General features: G+C 45.1%; 1 protein-coding gene across 4 annotated transcripts in view; it reads left to right on the forward strand.

Moving 5' to 3' along the window:
- The window catches only part of TMEM164 (transmembrane protein 164), a 163477-nt gene that overhangs the window by 114456 nt on the left and 28341 nt on the right, over positions 1–20680 (forward strand). For all 4 annotated transcript variants that reach the window (XM_058659113.1, XM_058659115.1, XM_004590184.4 and 1 more), the window contains one exon: positions 17044–17122. In XM_058659113.1, coding sequence (XP_058515096.1) covers positions 17044–17122 — 79 coding nt within the window. The remainder of the gene's footprint in view (positions 1–17043; positions 17123–20680) is intronic.

Here is a 20680-nt window from a genome sequence, read left to right on the forward strand (position 1 = left end):
ACTCTGTGACCAAAAACTGAAGGAGAATGATGCCTTCATGCTGCATGTGCAAAAGGCCTTCTTTGCATCACCTATCACACCAGCTAAGCAGGAAGAGCAGCCTTGGGTAAGTCAGTCAGCAGGCACCGTTTGGTCTCCACACACAAGCCAATTGTCTTTTGACTTGCAGCTGCCCTGCTTCCTCTGGAGGCCTTTTGAACCATGTCAAGTTAGCCTTTCCTCCGAGTTCTGTGGAGAGAGTTGAACAAATATTTGCTTTCTCTCCTTGAGTAAAAAAGGCCAAATAGCATGTTCAGGACAGGATTTTGTAGTCCTGAAGTACTTTCTTGTGTACTCAAAGCTTCTCTTCTTCCACATGAAATTCGACTTTTGGCTCAGTTTGAATAACTGGTAAATCTGGATTTTGTGAGTTCAGAGGCTGGCTAGGTAGTACCTGTGTCATAGTAGTTGGATAGGGAAAAAGCTTTCAGATTTAATGGTGGGACCTGATTTTTTTGTTTTCCCCAACAAGTATGTAAAACAAACAACAGTGGTTAAGATTATGTGTTCTTGAGTCAGGTTCTATGGGTTCAAATCCTGGCTTTGCAATTTACTAAGCCTTGAGATCAAGGACAAGTTATTTGATTGAAGTACTATCCTTGTTCTTTCTTAAAATGAATCTTGAGCATAAATTATCAGGCTAATCAGATTATTGTCTTATAGCATTCCACCACTGCTCCATGTATGACCTGATTTCATTTTATTTATTTGCACATTCCTTTGTTCTAAACAACTGGGAATCCCGCAGAAGAACTACCTACATTGATAATGACTGACATCTGCAAATCTATTTCCCCCCATGTTGCTCCCTGCCTCTTTTCCCCTGAGAAAAGCATTAGCCTGAGTTTTGATTGCTTTTATTTTGTTCTATTTAATGATTTTAGTTTTCTGTTTCAAATATCCATTTATTTATTTTTATTTGAAATGGAGGTAGAGACAGAGAACAAACTTTTATCCACTGGTTTATTCCCAAAATGCCCACAGCCAAATTAAAGCCAAGAGCCCAGAATTCAATCTGGGACTCCCACATGGGTGACAGAAACTCAACTTTTAGAGTCATCACCTGTTGCTTCTAAAGGGGAACACATTGTCAGGAAGCTGGAATTGGGAGCAGAGCTGAGATTGATACCCAAGCACCCCAAAAAGGGATGTGAGTATCCCAAGCAATGTTTTAACAATTGCACTCAATGCCCACCCTCCTTTTTGCTCTTTTTATATGTGGTTTTGCCACTCTGTGGTTTATGTTCATGGGTATATCTGTATAGCTGTGGATCTAGTCTCATAGATACATATTTCTAAGCAAATTTTTTTTCAGTTTTAGCTGTACTTTGTCATTTGAATGTATTATATTGTTTGTCATCTTTGGAGACATTCCTTGTTCTATGCAGTGCTGTGTTTGTATGATTTGCTCCTCCTCTCATGTGTAACTGTAGTTCTATTTTCACCGAGGTGTAACATTCTGCTATGTATCTATACTATATGTTTTCCTGTCTTCGTGGGATGAATATTTGGTCATTTCTAGTACTTCGCTATTATGAAAAAAGGCTCCCTGTGCCTCAGCTTCCTTATCTTAAAATTGTGGAAAATATAATAGCAAGAGTTACCTCATACAGTTGATATAAAGATAGAAGGAGCTGATGCTTATCCATGTTAAGAACAGGGCCTGGCTCACAGTATATGGCTGGCCAGTGCGCTAGTTTCCCAGGGTTACCATAACAAATATCACACACTGAGGAGGCTTCACAAGCATATGTAATTAAGGAAGCTAGAAGTGTAAGATCAGAGTTGGTTACTTCTGAGATTGACCGTTTTTTTCTGAATTTTTTTTATGATCTTTACATAGTTGATTAGGATGCAAAGGGTCAAGGGTTAGAGGAAAGTGGGTAAGACCATTATCCCCACATTCTCTTTTTTCCTTCTTGTATCTGGAGGAAACGGGGAGATAAAGGGAGAAGCTACCCCCAGCTTCCCACCCATCCCAGGGTCCCCGATGTGGGGCATGCTCCATGGGCATTGTTCAAGTGGTTTTGGCAGTTCAGCAGTTCTGAATTGTTGCTGATCTCATCACTCCAAACACGATGAACTCTCCAGAATCCACTGGCTGACGTAGTCCACCTTAGAATCTCCGTTTGCCTAGATTTTCACTGCCAACATTTGGCTGGGCTAGTTGATTAATTTGTCTGTCCTCCATTCTCTTTTGATGGTACCAGGTGTCCTCTGCAGGTTCTTACGTATTGTATCCTCCATGTGCAACTGGCCATGCTGTCCACTGTTTCATCTAAGCCACTGAAGAGGCCTGGCTGTGACACAAGCATTTCATGGTTGGACCATGGACCCTGCAATTTTTTCTATGGTTGGAGTTCTGAGTCCAGTGGTTCAACTGGGGGATCCCCAAAGAAACCTCATCTGAGGTGATCCCAGATCTTATTCTTATGTGTGTTTGCCAGTACAGGGTCTGGCACAGTCTGTCACCCCAGACAGCTTATGTACGCGCTGGTAGTTGTGGTTGTTCAGTCAGTTCTGTCTCCAGCCCTGTTCTCTATACAAGCCAATAGGTGTTGCAGCCCAGCCTGGTCCCACCCACCACATACTTGGCCATGTAAGCTGGTGGGAGCTGCAGCCTGCTTGGGGTGACCCACAATCACCCCTCACCAAGCTTGAACCCTGCCCTGGTTCCCATGCTTATCAATATGTACAGAGACTGGTCCAGGCTGTCCCACATCCTATTCAACTATCGTGCATATCAATGGGCATTGATGACTAGTTCAACTCAACCAGCCTCACTATCCAGCCCACATACATGCTGTGGGGTGCCACTCTCTGTCTAGACATGCCTGCCCCAGTCCTGGTTATCAAGTTCACTAGTTGGGGTGGCAACCTGAAAGGGAGGTGCCCGCTGTTTCCCTAATGGGCCTACTCCCACTCCTGGATCAGAACCATTCTCCAGGTAGTTTTGCAGTTTAATTTGACAGAATTAGCTCCGCCCCCACCTGTGCCAGCATCTGCCAGCTAATGCTGTAGCAAAGCCCAACTAACTCATACCCGCTCTGCTTGTGCATGCACCAGCAGGAACAGTCAACCCAGCCTGGTTTTTCTGATCCAGCTCACATGAGGCCAGCAGATGTTGTAGTCCTGCCCAACCTAATCTTCCCCCAGTCCCAGCTCTCACACTCAACAGTGGGAATAGTGATCCAGCAGGGGAGCCCCATGCAGCCCCCCTAACGTGTTCACTTCCTACCTCTGGGTCTCACGTGTGCTGGTTGAGTGCCGTGGCCCATTCTGGCATGGCTCGCCTCTCCTCAGCATTTGCCAGTGGGTATTGTAGTCTGGTCCATCCTGGTGCTGCCCTCAGTTGCATCTCACACTGGTGGGGGCTACAGCCTAGCCCAGACAGCCCCCAGTCCTGATCCTAATGTAAACTGGCTGGTATTGCAGCCCAACCCTGCCTGACCCACACAGTATTCTGGTGCTCAGATTCACCAACGGGTGATATGAGCTGGCCCAACCTGGTTTGTCCCTGACCTGAGTCAAATCTATGCTGGTGAGTACCATTACCTGATCTGGTCTGGGCTGCTCCCTATCATGATTCTTGTGCTGCCCTGCAGTGACTGTGTCCCAACAGAGAAGTTGCTAAGCTCCTCCATCAGAACCTCTCCCAATACCAGAACTCACACACATCAGTGGGTCCATGGGTCAGGCCTACTTAGTCTACCTTCCGTTCTAGCAGGAACAGTGGCCTTTCCTGACTGGCCCTTACCCTTTCTGGTTCTTATTCTTGGGTGTTACAGCCCAACCAAGCCTGGTTCACACCCAGACACAGCTCACATATGGCTCAGCAGGAGCAGAGACCTCACCCAGCCCATCCTGGTCTCACAAGTTCCAGTGGGTGCTGGAGTCTAGCCTAATCTTGCACATCCCAGACCCAGTCCACACCCATGCCAAAGGAGACAGCAGCCCTGTCCAGACCAGACCAAAACTGCACTCCGATCCTCACGCTTACCAGTGTGAACCACAACCTAGCCAGGATGTCCCCTTAGCTCCGTAACCAGGCCTGTTCCCAGCCATAGATCTTGCAAGTGCCAGTGGTTACTCTCACCCAGCTTGGCATAGCCCCTCACCTGTCTTGGCCTTTGTCTTTGGATGCTGTTGCCTGACCCGACCCAGCCAGACCTTGTCCCAACTCTTGCTGATGAGTGCTGCAACCTGGACCTGCTCAGTCTGCTCCCATCACTGGCTCTTGCAAACTGGCAGGTGTGGTAGCCTAGCCCAAAATGATCTGCACTCCAACCTGGTTTCTGCACTTGTCAGTGGGCTAAGATCTGCTTGGCCCTGCCTGGTCTGCCCCCTTCCAAAATCAGCTCATATACTTGCCAATGGATAGAGTTACTTTGCCCAGCCTGCTCAATACCCAGGCCCGAACCATTTGCTCACCAGTGGAACTGTGGCCCAATGGGGGAGTTGCCCAGGTTCCCCCACTTGGCTCACTCCCACACCCAGATCTCACAAATGCCAGCAGGTGCCTGGCCCCCGCCCGGCACAGCCTGCCCCCTCTATCCAAGCCTTTGTATGACTTGGTGGATGATGCGACCCAGACCACCCCACACCCTGTTTTAGGGTGCACATATGGGTGCTGCAGCCTGTACCTGCCCAGCCTCTTCCCAGCCTCAGTACCCGTGAATGTTGGCAGATTCCATGGTCATGCCTAGCTCAGTCCCTGATCATCCCCAACTCTTAAGCTCACTAGTGGGACTTGTGTTTCCACAGAGTTAGGCCCACATATCCTCTGCAGAATCTATCATTGGACCTGGTTCTCTTGTGTGCTGGTTGGTGACATGACCCAGCATAATGTGACCCATCCACTGTTCCAACATTCACCGTCATGTACTGGGGCCTAGTTCTGCCTGACAGCCCCCAGCCCTAGCTTTTGTGTGGGCTGGTATGTGGTGATCAGCAATTTTCCATGTTAACAAGCGCAGCTCAGGTCTCCCATGTGGGCTGGAGCATCAGTCTGACCCATAAAGGTCTTCCGGTCTCTCTCCTTCAAACCACCAGGTTTCAGTCCTCTCGCTTACCTGCAAGTACAGTGGACTTCTCATTGGGAGTCCTTCTGGAGTCATTCCTTACTCACATTTATGGTGGCTTTTTCCAGGGTTGTCCCTCAGCAGTAATTACTCACTTGGCCATTAATCCGTAGGTCATTGCTCTCTCTCACCTGTGCAATTCCCCAATCTCCCTGCAAATCCTTAACCTCAAGTTCCCAGAGCGCTCTGCAGGGCAGCTTGAGGGTTGCACCCAGTGCTGTTGTCACCCAGGCCGCCCAGCCCAGAGCTACCCCTGCCATCGCCAGCTGTTCTCATCTGTGACTTTGTCCTAAGTTCATTTTCCTCCAAGGACACTTGGTCATATTGGATTAGGGCTTACTTCTATGACTCATTTTACTCTGATTGCTTCTTTATAGCCAGAATCAGTCATATTCGGATGCCTTAAGGGGTTAGGACTTCAAAGGAATATCAATACTGCATCCCTATTCTCATCCATGGAATTCCTTAATCTCATCTAATGAACAAAAAAATGCTTAGTGAGGCACTGCTGGCTGGAAGAAAATGTGCTTGATTCTTGGAGGACACAGGTTCAAATCTTGGGGAACACAGGTCAGCCCAATAGAGTCTATAAGTATTAGGCATTATAAACATCATTATCTTCATCATCATTGTCATCATCTTTAAAACTCAGAAAATGACATATCCCCTAGCATCAGTCAAATCTTAGATGCTATCACCACCACCATCCCCCTCCTCATCAGCTGGTCCAAACACCAGAATGTCCCTTTTTGCCTTTTCAGAAATGACTTTCATACCAGCTGTACTGTATAAGATTGGCACTTTATAATTTCCAAGCAGGATAGGCAGCAGCTCCTATGTGCATTAGAGGTTTGAAGAAGAGGAGCCAAGACATTTCATTTTCAACTTGGTTGAAACCAACAGGTACGTGTGACCTTGCACAATATCTAGTGGTAGACAAACTGAAATTGTCATGCAGTAAGTTTCAATGGGTTTGTCTCAATGAAACAGGAAGTTCTGGGCTGCTATATCTTTTCATTTTTGTTAAGATTCATTTGTCTACACGAAAGGCAGAGTTAGAGATCTTCCATATGCTGGTTCACACCCCAAATGGCTGCAGTGGCTAGAGTTGGCCAGATCCAAAGCTAGGAGCCAGGAGCTTTTTTCAGATCTCCCACGTGGATGCAGGAGACCAAGCACTTGAGCCATCCTCTGCTGTTTTCCCAGGCAGAAAAGAAGGGAGTTGGACCACACATGGGGCAGCCAGATCTTGAACTGACACTCATAAGCGATGTCAGCACTACAAACAGAGGCTTTACTGACTGCACTACAGTATTGGCTTCTGCTGTATCTTTTCTACCAGGAATTACACTGTCTAGAAGCTGCACCACCAAAGCAAACTATCTTTTATGAGCTCAAAATATTTTGCTTGACATTGGAAGCTGGCTGAGATCAGCCACCTGGCAATCAAAGCCTTGTTCCTCTGCTCTCTCTAGTAGTCTGAGCACCAGGGAGGAAGTCAAAAGTAGACTTGAGGAGGTTAGGGCTCCAAAAGAAAAGACCAATAGGCCAGTATACCCCTTTATCATTTGCTCCCTGTTTCTATCTCTGTATTTCAGATAGAATAAAAGGAGTACCATGTACCTGGTAGGGCTGTTAGAACCTGTCCATTCCAGGAATGAGGGGAATACAAGTTAAGGTGCACAATGAAACCAACAAGTTTGGTATTGAAGGATGGGGAGAGTCTATGAATCCCGCTTCACTTGTAATTTTCTTAACATACTCAGATACTTTGAACATGTAAGAAGTTTTTAAAAACTAGAAAACATAGCACTATGCATCATTAATGACTTAACATATCCTCTTGGTTAAGGATTCATATAATACAGTGTTATGAAAAAGAAGACAAGCATAGACATTTGGCCCAGGATCTAGGCCACTGATCAGGACACTTACATATTAGCGTACCTGGTACAATTCCAGTTTTAGCTCCTGACTCTAGTTTCCTGTCAGTGCAGACCATGGGAAGCAGCGGTGATAAGTCCAAGTAATTTGGCAGGTCCATAATGCTGCCCTGTATTTTTCCTCCAAGAATCAAGTACATTTTCTTCCAGCCAGCAGTGCCTCACTAAGCATTTTTTTTGTTCATTAGATGAGATTGAGGAATTCCATGGATGAGAAAAGGGATGCAGTATTGATATTTCTTTGAGAAAGATTTGCCCTGGGGAAAACAGTAACCCGGAGGTGGGTCCAAGAAGGACTGAGCTGGGAACCTATAGCTAGTGAGGTAACCATCTGCTAAAGTGTGTGATTTACGACCTGGGGCAGGTTAAGTCTATATCACACAGAGGCTTTTGCTAAGGCAGAATGATAAAATGAAACTCCAATCTTTAAATCAGAGGGTCCTTGCATCAAGGTTTGCTGGCTGGGATTGAAATTATAGCTTTACTGCTTAGTGACTGGATTCATGTTAAGGAGGAGGATAATTCTTATACCAGCTTGTTAACATATTATGTAGCAACACTATACCAGGGACTCTACACCTATTATAGCACCATAATGTGAAGAAGTAGATTCTAGTTTCATTTCTCTTTTACAGAAAGGCCAACTGAGACTCAATACGATTAAGTGGTTTGCCCAAAGTTGCTTAGCAAATAAGTCATAACCAGAATTTCAGTCATAGCAGCTTTAACTCCATGCTAGAAATCTGTTAGGAGTCATCTGTGCATAGATGATATCTGGATCCAGCAACATGGAAAGATTACTCAGTTAAGTAAGAGTAGATAACCAAACAGGTGATTCTGGGGACCTTAATATCTAGAGGTGAGAGAATAAAGATTCAGCAAAAGGGATTGAAAATGGAATAAGGAAAGAACAAAAAGAGAGAGAAAAAAATATCCCCAAGCTCAGCACAGTGAGTGTTTTAAATGTAAGGGAGGGATCAAGTGCATCCAGTGCAGCTCGTAGGTCATAGAAGGTGGGCCTGGAAACTGACCGGCAGTTGCAGATCTAGCTGTACAGGTTGTTACCTTCACAAGGGAATGAGTAACTAGGCCCAAGATCTGCCTAACAGTCTCACATTGGGATGAGTCTGAGCAAAATTAGGGGCAGCTATTTAAAATTTATACAGAGGGCCAAATGTTTAGCACAGTAAGTCTTTTTTTTTTTAAGATTTTATTTTATTTTTATTGGAAAGGCGGATATACAGAGAGGAGGAGACAGAGAGGAAGATCTTTCTTCCGATGGTTCACGCCCCAAGCGGCTGCAAAGGCTGGAGCTGAGCCAATCCGAAGCCAGGAGCCAGGAGCTCTTCCGGGTCTCCCATGCGGGTGCAGGGTCCCAATGTATTGGGCTGTCCTCAACTGCTTTCCCAGGCCACAAGCAGGGAGCTGGATGGGAAGTGGAGCTGCCGGGATTAGAACTGGTACCCATATGAGATCCCGGCCTGCGCAAGGTGAGGACTTTCACCACTATACAATTGCGCCGGGCCCAAGTAACTCTTATTTGGGATGTCTCCATCCCATATAAAAGTGCTTGGGTTCTATTGCTGCTCTACTTCCAATTTCAGCTGCCTGCTAAAACCCTGGGAGTTACTGGTGATGGCTCAGATTAAGTTCCAATTAAGTTCCAGGCTCTGAATTTGGCCTGGCCAAACCTTGGCTTGTCATAAACATTTAAAAAAATAAATTGCATTATTTATGTTCAATAGTTACACATAAAGAGGGAGATCTTCTATCTGCTGCTTCACTCCTCAAATGGCCACAACAGCCAGTGTTGGGCCAGGCTGAAACCAGGAAACAGGTTCTTCTTCCAGGTATCCCACACGTGTGGCAGGGGCATGAACACTTAGGCCCTCTTTCTTCTGCTGTTTACTCAGACCACTAACAGCGAGCTGCATTAGAAGTAGAGCAACCGGGACACAAACTAGCACCTGCATGGGATAGCTGGCATCACAGGCAATGGATTAATTGCTGTGTCAAAATCCCTATGGCTGGGATTTGATCAGTGAGTCACCAGATGCAAGATATATCTGTCTTTTCCTAATAAACTAGGCAAAGTAATAGAAATAATTCATACAAAGATACTAAATGGACTGACTTCCATTCTTGTGTTGCCAGTTAGAATTATGGACATAGAAGTTGTTGGTGACAACAAGAGCAATTTTGGTATAATGGTGGGAGTGGCCATTTGATCAGATTATGCAGAGGAGAGCAGATGAGAGCCGTGAGGAGAAGCAGATGTTTTTAGGAGTTTTGCTTTGAAGTATAAAGGAAAATGAAAAAATAGATGTTGTAGCTAGAGGGGAAAGTGAATATCATAGCATATTTGTTTAATGATGGGAGTGAACCAGTGAAAAAAGTACAGTTTCTTGTGTGATATTCTTGAGTAGGCAAGAAAGGAGAAGCTGTCATGTGTGAATGGGAGGAGTAATGTTAGCCATGGTTCAAATGGTTTCTGCATAGTAGCATCAGAAATGGTTGCTTTGGCAGTGGGTGCAGGGAGGAGGGAAAGTTTGTTCACATCCTCTGTTAATGGTTCTGCTGTCTTCACTCCCCACCCCCAATAAAAAAGGAAGCTGTATTATTAGCTGAGAGAGAGGCTGAGGCAAGGTTTGAGGGAGGGGTGGTAGAACAGTTGTACAGGAGTGAATAGAGTGAATGGCCTTGGAGGAATAAGAGAATTGTAAGGGAGCATTATAGACCTGCTTAAAGTTTGCTGTTATGAACTTAAGGGGTTAGTTTCATGGTTTTTGTTTTTGTTTTTGTTTTTGTTTTCCTCTGGCTGTGTTTACTTGGCCTGGGATGAGAAAGCAGAATGTGGCTTTATAAGACAAGTGGAAAAGGTGGGGGAGGGTGTCAAGAGAGTTGAGACTGTAGAGAGGGAGTGGTGGAATTGGAGGTCAGTGCTGGGTGAGTACAGGGTGAGGACATAAGGTTGGTGAGGGACAGGAAAAAGGTGGCAGCAGCAGTAGACTGGAGGTACTAGTGAAACTAGAAAATTGTTAAGAGTTTGGATGTGAGGGAGAGTGAATTAGATAACTAGCTGGAGGTATCACAGAGCTTGAGCATGCTGAGTGTAACAATGGGAGTCAGGGCAGAGGTAAGTTTGGAGAGAAAGTCTTGAGAGGAATGCAGGGCAGGGTATTGAAAGGCAGGGGTATTGTTACATGGTAGCAAGGGCTTTTGACAAAGGACTGGTAGAAAGAAGTAACAGGAAGGCAAGAGGGCACATGTTCAAGGACAGGGAGAGGGTGTTAATACATTGAGAGGACATATGTGATTACAAAGTAGAGAAATAGTGGTGTTGTGTCCACAGGTCTTGTGATTCAGATTGTGGGGGTAGTTAGCAAGGAGGCAAAGAGAATGATCTAGAGGAGAGCAAGTTAGAAGTGGCAGTCAGTTGCTAAGAGGGGCTCTCCTGGCTTGCGGTAGAGGGAGGCAAGGGTGGCAGGTGGAAACAATCTCAACACTGGAGAGAGGGTTGAGGGGCAGGCTAGCAGTATCTTCAGAGAGCGCCAAGTGAGTGTTAAAGCAGAACCATGTGGGGACTTACTCAGAGATGAGTCTAGAGACAAGGGATTTATAAATATATATATACATACATATATATATATATATATATTATTAATTACATTGCATTATGTGACACAGTTTCATAGGCTCTGGGATTCCCCCAACCCCTCCCGCCCCCCCTCCCCCCCCCGTGGTGGATTCCTCTACCTTGTTGTAGTATTACATTTCAAATTCAGTCAAGATTCTTTCATTGCAAGCGTATACCAAGCATAGAGTCCAGCATCATATCGTCCAGGTAAATTCAACAGTTTCTTGGGGAGACCATCTCTGGTCTGAAGGCAGAGCTGGCAGAATATCATCCTGATCAATTTAAAGCCACAGCATAACATCAACGACAATTTACAACATTATGGAATTAATTGACATGGTATTGAGTAACCAATATGTTAAAAAAATGCAAGTTCTTAACCACATCCTGTGACTTCCTCATTGACATTTCAATTTTAGTTTATACACAGAACTGGCTGCTATACACCTTAAAATGGCTATAGGGTATTATTCAGCTGTCTCATGTCTATTTTCATTTCAGTATTTAGCAGTTTATAGTGTTGAAGCATGATTTTGCTGAACTTGGCAGATTTTAGGATAGTCTAAACTGGGTTATAACTCTAACAAGGCATTTGTCACAACAATTGAGGTGTAGAACAGTTTTAGGAGGGGTGTGCAGAGAAATCCTACATCCACTAGTGAGGAGTAACTAATCTTTGTGTTCTACCTAGTAAGGTATGTGTGAGTCCATGCTGACCATTTCCTGTCTGATTCTAAGCTTTCCTTGTTGTTCTCTATCTATTCTAGAGTGTGTGTGTGTGTGTGTGTGTGTGTGTGTGTGTGTGTGTGTGTGTGTGTTTTGGGGTGGGTGGCTCCGGAGTGACCCTGATGGTCATTGCAAGAGAGGGTGGGGATCCAAAGTTGGAACTAAGTAAGGACCAGAAGAAGCTCCTCTCCCTAGTCCCGAAGCAAGTTTGCTGCTCTGTTTCTGCGGACCGCTCAGGGTTCCTGGCTGTTATTCCGATGACCTTGGATCCTGTGAGGAAGGATTTGGGCTTCTTCCGTACCGTGTGGTAGATCCAAAAGGGGGTGGATGACCTCAGAGTTCTTGGCCTCTGAAGGCACTCCAGTTCCTCGTGGTCTCTTTGGTAGTTGGGATGTAGCCCTGAGACAAGAGATTTTGCCAGTGATGTTCGGTGGGCTCCAGAGAGTGGAGTGGAAGGATTTAATTGAAATGGGCAGGGGTAGGTAATGGAATAGATTTGGGAATATATTGAGCCATATCGGAGTTAGGGTTCACGTTTTGGGAGGTGACCTGGGGCTCTTGGACTTCTTTCAGAGACAGAAGTATGTAGGCATGTGGGACACGGTAGGATCTGTGGCATCCAGCGCAGAGTGTGGTGCTACAGCTGTCAGGGTTGTGGTCTGGAAAGAAGGAGGCTGGCCATTCCACCTTAAGCAGTCCATGCATTTAATATTTTAGGCACTCAAAAACTCCAGAGTCCTGGAGACCTTTATTACACTGCTCTGTTTCTAAGGCATATGCTGACTTGAATGTGAAAAGGAAGTTAATTAATGACTTGTTTATTTTTATAAAAAAATATATTTTTATTGCTTTTGATTTCCAATTTTCCAATTACATTCATGCAGATCTCTCTCTCTCTCTCTCTCTCTCTCTCTCTCTCTCTCTCAGCCTGTAGTCTCAGGGTAGAAACTAGGCTATAGATATTTGACTGGGGTCCCAGGTTTGAGCTCTACAAGGTAGAATCCAGCAGAATTTCTTCTGGGGCAACTATGGCGTTTCATAGCTGTTGCATGTAAGAAGGGGAAAAGAGGCATGCCCAGGGGAGGCGTGGTGAGAAAGGACCTGGAACTTGGCCCAGACTCGGGAAAGAGGAACCACCTTTTCTATTTTGCATTGCTGAGCGCCCTTTGCCCTCATCCTCCTGCCTGTGCCTGCTGGCTTGGATGTTACCTAACTTCTCTATGTTTTAGGTTTGTCATCTTTCAGATGAGAATGATCTTATTCCCCACTTTGCAGGGCCATTTCAGGAACTACCTGGATTTATATGTGAAAAAGTATTTAACATAATGTAGGTGTATAAAGCAAGTACTTAATAAATGTTATTTGCCTTGAAATGGCAAAGGGCATGTTGGCTGCTTCTGTTTGGTTCCCTTTTTTACCTTCAATATGAGGGAACATGAAAAGGTTTTTACAAGTGAAATTAAAAGAGAAGTTTATTTTGCTGAAAAATTTTGAAATTCATGCATGCAAGGTGTCTTCAAAAACCTCATAGAATGTGTATTATGAGAAATTGTACGTGGGTTAAAGGTTCTGTACACCCAAACAAATGTACCTTTCATCTGTTTTTCCACAAATTACTTGACATGCCTTCATTTGTTTCTCTGCCTGCTATTTGCTTTCATCTTCTCTTCCTTTCCCTCTTTTTCCACAACTGTTTCATGGACTACTTCCTCTCCCTGGTCCCTGTTACTGATTGCATCTCTATTAGTTTTAGACTTTTTAAAGCCTTCCCAATTTAGGAAACTCAGGTGGTTAGTCTTTGGTTACCCCAATTGAGGTCCATGGCCAAGGCAGACATGAGCCCTGGGAGCTGGGAAGTGTGTATTGCAAGGCAAGTGTGGCAAGGCAAGTGTGGCCACTGTGTGATGTGGAACTGGGGTGGCAGTGTGTAGGACAGGCTGTGAAGATAATCGAACAGTATGGAGCTGAGCTGTCATTCCTGCTATTGATTCTACTATTACCACATAATTACAGTGACTCCACCCCATCGAGCCTTTTCCCTGTTTTGGGCTTTTGTGATGGGAAGGCTTCAGTGTTTGCATCCTTGGAATCTGTCCGCATCTACAGTTCAGAAACATTTAAAGAAGTACATTTTGTACTGCAGGTGTACAGACTTTCTTCTTTGTCATTATTCCCTAAGTACTACAGTGTAGCAACTATTTACATGGGTTTAATGTTGCGTTGGGTATTATAAGTAACCTAGAGATGATTTAAAGAGTATGAGAAGATATGCTTAGGTCATATTCAAACACTGGGCCATTTTATATAAGAGATTTGAACATCTGAATAGGGTCGTGGAATCAGTTTTCCATGAATAGCAAAGGACAACTATATACTGACTGAGGCTTTAAATTTTAAAACTGGATTGCTTGGATTTTTCAACTTTTTTTTTTGTCTGTTGTACTTTATTTTTTTCTTGTTAAAAATTTTAATTGGAAAGATGGATTTCCAGAGAGAAGAGACAGAGAAAGATCTTCATTCACTGATTCACTCCCTTCATGACCTCAACAGCCAGAGCTGAGCTGATCTGAAGCCAGGAGCCAGGAGCTTCTTCCAGCTTTGGACCATCCTTCATGGTTTCCCAGGATATAAGCAGGGATCTTGATGGGAGACGGAGCAGCTAGGACAAGAATCAGTGCCCATATGGGATCCCAGCACTTGCAGGGGGAGAATTACCCAGTTGAGCTATTGTGCTGGTCTATGTTAATATATTAATAATAATAATTTAAAAAAAAACAGATTCAATGTAATTCACCTATACAATTGAGAATATAATAATATTCCTCTCTTAACTTTTGATATAACATTATTTGACTTAAAATTATTTATTATTAAGGGGAGAATAAGCACACAAACATTAGATAGTTCCCTTACACTGGTTCACTTCCCAAATGCCCACAGTCAGGGCTAAATCAAGGTCAAAACCAAGAGCGAGGAACACAAGCCAGTTCTCCGCATTAATGGCAGGAGCCCAAGTGCTAAAGCCATTACCACTGCCACCCAGGGGTAGCATTGGCGAAAGCTGGAATGAGGAATGGGAGCTGGGAACCAAACCCGGCACTCTGATGTAAGACATGAGCGTCTTAACTGGGAGACTAAGTACTCATTCCCACAATGCTTTGAATCCTGGTTGTGTCACAGAATGAGTTTCATATCCCATAGTTCAAGCAATCTCTCTTGTGTCTCAATCTCTTATCTTTGAAATGAAATGGTACATTCGTCAGGAGGATTAGTTTGAATTAATCGTTTACAAAATGCGACTGTAGCTGCTGGCATGCAGCAAGCGCTTTGTGTTATATAATAACATAGTTTCATTTTGCTGATGCCAGAAGTGAAACATGAGGTTAAGTGACTTACTGCAGGCCTGGGGCAGCCAAGTCAAATCTAGAAAACTGATCTGACAGGCTCCAAAGTCCTTGCTGGCAAGCATGGTACGTATCTGCCTCCTTGGACACAAATCTGGAGCCTTGGCTGTCGAGCTGTGCTGTAACACAGGAAGAAACGGCTGGGTACTGTGAGGTCCAGGTGGGTCATGAGCACCTGGAGGCTGAGGTAGTGGCATGGGGACCGCTTGGGGACGCAGCTGGGTCCAGGCACCTCAGCCCCTTAGCCTGATTCTCTGTCTCTGGTGTGCGACAGCAGCCCTGGCTTTCTGGGCCAGTTTTTGGAAGAATTCAAGGACCTTAGGAACCTGCGGTGATTAGAGCCAGGAAGCATGGCTTTCCCGGGACTTCAGCTTTCTAGCTTATTTTCCACATTACCTCAGTGGTCTCAGTGAAGCCTTTTGTACCTCCATAACTGCCTTGTGCTGGTGGTTCCCTGCGTCAGATCCCCTGACCTTTCTAGAGACTTCCACCACAGTCTGTAGAGATGATTAGAACCTCCTAGCCCTCACTGGGTTTTACATTTCTCCGAGTATGAAGTCTTGAGCATCATCGAGATCCCTAGGAAATTTTCCTTGTGTCTGGATTTGCATTTTCAAGAGCCCAGGTCTCTGTCCATCTCCAGGGTTGTCACAGCTCCTACTCTGAGAGCTCTGCCACCTTTTGACTTTAACCCTTGGCATAAGTTCGGCTTGGGTTCTGAGGTTGGGGGAGCCTCTGGTGCTTCTCCTTATTAGCACAGTCTTGGTATTGTGTTTGCTCTGCTGGGAGCAGAGAACAGCCGACACCTTACCCTGAGTATCCTTGTCTCTCTGGATTTCCCTTGGTGAGTGGGGGTGTCTGTACAAGGGAGAGCACACTCATGAGATTGTGTAAGCATAGGCTGTGTTTCTCGCCATTCTGCTGAAGTTTTTTTTTCCTCCCTAGAGGTGAGTTAGCCACAGAGCTGTTTTGATTTTCTGCCCATTGCCACACTTTAAAGCAGAGTCCCCATTGCCAGATGGCAGTTACGTTCTTCTTTGGTAGTCCAGAGGATCCATTTTAAGAGAGAGACAGGAAACAGGAGGGAGTGGGTGGGCATAGTGGGTGTAGGAAGAGTGGGGAAATTTTTGAGACAAGCTATGCTGAGACTGACCCAGTTGATTCATGTTTATTCAAAAACAAGGCTAACCCTGGTCTGACAGATTTCGAATGGATAACTCTATTCTTAAATATAAATCCTATCAGACTGAGCAATCAGTTTTTTTTTAACAACCTGGGAAATGGGGATGATAAATTCTACTCCACATATATTTCATGTCAAGCTTGGCCAATTACTGGCTATTGTGGGCATGTGGGGAATGAACCAGTGGTTGTAAGATCTCTTTCTCTTTCTCTCTCTCTCTCTCTCTCTCTCTCTCTCTCTCTCTCTCCCACTGTCTTTATAATAAATAAATAGAAGATTTTAAATGGTCACCAAATAAACTTGGAAAGACTGAATAAACAATGGCAAGTATGTTTCTTTTCTTCAGGGATTACTCAAGCCTTTAATATACCAGTACTACATATGGTGAATCTCCAAGAGGATATGTTATAAGCAACATTTTAAAAAATTCTCACCAAACTTTCTCTGTTTAAATTTTTTTCCAAAATTTTATTTGAAAGAGTGACAGAGAAAGACAGGAGACATAGGGAGGGGAGAGAGACCTATTAGAAGGTTCAATTCTCACCAAATGGTCCCAAGAGCCAAGGCTGGGCAAGACTGAAGCCAGGAGCCAGGAAATGCCTCCAGGTCTGATATGTGGGTGGCAGGGGTGCAGGCACTTGAACCGTTTTCGACTGATTGCCCACATTTATTAAAAGGGAACTGGATCACAGGCAGATCAGACTCAAACAGGTGTTCCAATATGGGATGCCCATGTCACAAGCAGTAGCTTAACCCAGTACACCACAATGCAGGCACCAAACCAAATTTTCTTAGCAGAGTGTTTTTCAAATGTTGTCTGTTAAAGATACACCTTGGAAACTAACTGTCCAGGTCACAACTATATTCATTTTGTTCTTTTCTTCCCTCAAATTGTGAACAGTGCTAAATTGGTGAAATGCTTGGGATTGTTAAATGTGGGTCCTGAAGAGCAGCGGTGTTCAAGTTCAAAAATCCATTGCACCTGAATACTCCTGGCTCTGAAACATTTCCCTCATTCCTCTCCCCACAGCTCCCCTTTGAATTGGAGATCTACTACATTCAGCATGTTATGCTCTACGTGGTGCCCATCTACCTGCTTTGGAAAGGAGGTAAGGCCAGTAAACCACGTTTTGATGTCACTCGCGCAACTCACATCTCCCTTCTGTTTGGAAGGCGCGGTCTGTGTTTTTGTGTCTCCTGTGATCTTGAGCTGTTGCCTGGCTTGGTTTCTTCGGCATGCTGGGCAGTGAGCAGAGGGGCTTGGATGATATCTGCCAAGAGTTTGAGGGCTTCTCAGAGTTACTCTTTGTGAGTGAGCATGGTGCTGCTGACGGCCTGTTTGGGGACTAGGCTTGGGTTCCTGGTAGTGCCTTGGGTTTGCATGGAGCCCCTCACACCTGTCCCTGTCTTGTGCCTTTTGACTCCCATTGTGTGCTACTAGTATAGGGTGAAAGGACAGATGAGTCACTTGGTGCCCCCTCCCCATAGGAGGACCTTGTACCCTTGCTCATTATATTCATCTTCTGAGAACTGAAGGAGACAGTGAAAGGAACAAGAAGTCCACGGGGTGCAGGATTATGGGATGGAAGAGTCAAGTGAAACAGCAGCACCCTTCATGTCAGAATAATGATTGGAAACCTTCATTCGGTCAACAGAGAGCAAGCCGCAACCTACCAGAGGCAGTCTGGAAAGGAAGCCGATGTATTTTGCCTTGTAATGGCTTTTAAACTATCCTCTCCCTCTGTTATGACATAGACAAAAGGGGAGAATGTTTGCTTGAAGCTGCTGGACTTTGTGTGACAGCAACTTCTTCTGTGTCCTTCCTTTCCTGAAGCCCCTCTATCTTGGTTGCTGGGACTTTTCCTGGAGACCTACCCTGCCCCACCTCACCCCAGCCAGCAAGGTGATGGTTTGTAGCACATTGAAAATGGCTTGGGGCTACATGAGCCTTTGAGCCCCCTGGTTGATGGTCTGGAAGCTGTGATGGGCTCTGCTGTTTCTCAGCTCCTGCTTGCATTCTCTAGCTCAGGCGCGCTGGCAAATGCTAAAGGCCTTCCACTGTGAAATGCCCTCAAGCACTGGTCTGCTGGGGATGTCTTGAAGGATAGGCAGTGTTGTTGTCCTTGGAATCTACTTACCTGTGAGTGTCTGACCTCCTGTGTGCTGCTTTCTACCAAACAGGCTGTTGCTTTTACCCTGTGCAAACACCTGGGGGTAGCTAACAACACTTCTTTCAATTTGTTCTAAAAGCAGTTTTCCCTGCTGAGCTTTAAGAGATGTCCAGAGTACCAATATCCGAGAGACTTGTGCTAGTTCTCAAGTCTGCCCCCCTGTGCTACAGCCAACAGCCTTACAATCATGTTCAGAGCTTAGAGATGTGCTTATTCTAGGGAGATCCAAGCAGGTAGCTGTGCAAGGGCCTCAGGCACCTACTAGGCATTATTAATGGCTGCTGAACTGTGTGATGGAAGTTCTGGCCAAATCTGCATGGCTGGTATTTAAATGTATTTGTACCCTTAAGTCACCGTGGAAAACTGCCAGGTAGCTCAATTAGATTGGTTTAATGTGGAAAATGTCAAATAGCCATCGCTCCTCCCCGTAAAAGAGGAATCTGGAAAGCCACACCCTGACGACTGATTCCGTTGCCACCTGCAATTGACTATGCTGCTGTGCTGTCTGGGAGACTGGAGCTGAGGCAGTAGGGGTTCTGGGTCTTAAATCTCATGGATTTTCTGCTCTATTGATTCTTCCTCCACTCCTGGGGCCTGCTGCAGAGGATAGGCTGCAGTTATAGCCCCAGTGAGTGTCAGTCACGACTTGGTGTTGAGTGTCATGCAGTGTGTGAGACGCTGTGCTAGACATGGGCTGTGAGTTTTCTCATCACAAATAACCCTGTGGTGAGAATCCTCCTTCTGCAGAGGAGACCGTAGAGGCTCAGAAGTGCCAGTATCTTGCCCACTGTCATAATTAATGGAGCTGGGAACCAAAGCCCAGCTGAGGACCCTGCCCAAACTGCTGCTCTTTCTCCTGCACTTTGTATTCCTGAAGGACAGATATCAATCTCCCATCCATATCAGAATGAGAATCAACCTCACTTCCTGTCCTGATTCACCCCATCACTCAACACATACAAATGTATTTGTTGATTGATGTGCCAAGCATTTGTATTCTGGAATCTGAGATGAATCAGAAAGGTGACAGACTTCCACAGAAAGTCTGTCCATTGCTGAAGAGTGGCAGTTGTAATGCATTGAGTAAGCCCTGCAGCGGGCACTATGGTAGTGAACTTTTATTTGAGGCTTTCTCTTATCATTTCTAGCACGAGAATTACGTCTTCTTAGAGCAGCTGCTGCTGTTAGCTCACCTCCCTAACCCATGAGGTGGGCAAATGGCACTACAATGTGAAAGGTGATATGCTCTGTTGTTGGTAACAGTCTGCACACACCCTAGCTCTGTGAATATTTGGTAGTCAGCACAAGTGGAGTGAACTCCTCAAGGTGACCTTTGACTCCAGGTTCTGAGAGTGAGTATCCACTATCTGGAGCACGGGAATGGTGGGCCACTGCCTGCCTAGCCGCATGTTATTTTGAGGGCTTTGTCTCCATCTTTGACTCTTTGCTACCATCTACTGTCCACCTAGGGGAAATTGTGAGCATTGAGAGGAAATCTCAATGTCTTCCCAAGGCTGCTTTTACCTTAGATCTCGAGCCTTGGGCTTAGGCCTTGAGGAGAGGGAGTGAATGTGGAGTGGGAAGGGGGGAGATTATCTCCCCGTAAACTGAGGAAGCCTAGGATTTTGAGCTCCTGATCTCTAGAAGACTCCGGAAATAAATGGCTTAGGAGTTTTCACCCAAGATAGGACAACTCCCCAACGTATCTTCCATGCCTCCGATGCTTGTTTTGCTGACCAGTATGGTCTGGCTTGGGCACACAGTGCCTCTTCCTGTGGTTTGGGGTGGGTGAGTGGGTGGTGTTGAGCAGTTATCCTGGCCCTTCCTCATCCCTGTAGTCGTAAGACAGACCACAGTCCTTCCTGCCCATCTTATCCACTCTGCTTTTTCCTTCTCCAGCTTTCTTTCATCTCAGCTCTTTGCCTTTTGCCCTCTGGAAATACATTTCTTTTGTAGTTTTTATTGTTGCAGTCTTTAAAGATTTTTATATTGAATATTCTAGGGTACAAAGTGATCATATATTTATTTGTATATATACATATTTGTACATATATATACAATGTACAACTTATATGTATACATTGTGTGTACATATACCCACACAATGTACACTGTATGCATAGTATATATAGCTATATATAGTGATTGATCCAAGGCAAGCTATATTTCTTAGAAACCATTCCCGCCCCCACCAGCAGCTCCTCTCAGAACCCAGCATCTTTGTTTTTGGTGCTCTGCTTCTCTTGCTGCTAGCTCCCTGCTCTCTCTTCCAGAACAGACTCTCTACCTTCATCTTTATCCTCTTTAACCTTCACCATCTCTTCACCATTCTCTCTACTGCTTTCTTATCACCAGCATCACCAAACCCTTTCATCTCTTCCCACTCGTTCCTGGAAGCCCTGGGCTCCTGGGCCTCAGTAGCTCCATTGCATGTTCAGTCAGCATCCTGAGAAGAACACTGGACAACTTCTTTTTTTTTTTAATGTATGTATTTAT

This window comes from Ochotona princeps, chromosome X, assembly GCF_030435755.1.
Source record: "Ochotona princeps isolate mOchPri1 chromosome X, mOchPri1.hap1, whole genome shotgun sequence".
Taxonomy (NCBI): Eukaryota; Metazoa; Chordata; class Mammalia; order Lagomorpha; family Ochotonidae; genus Ochotona; species Ochotona princeps.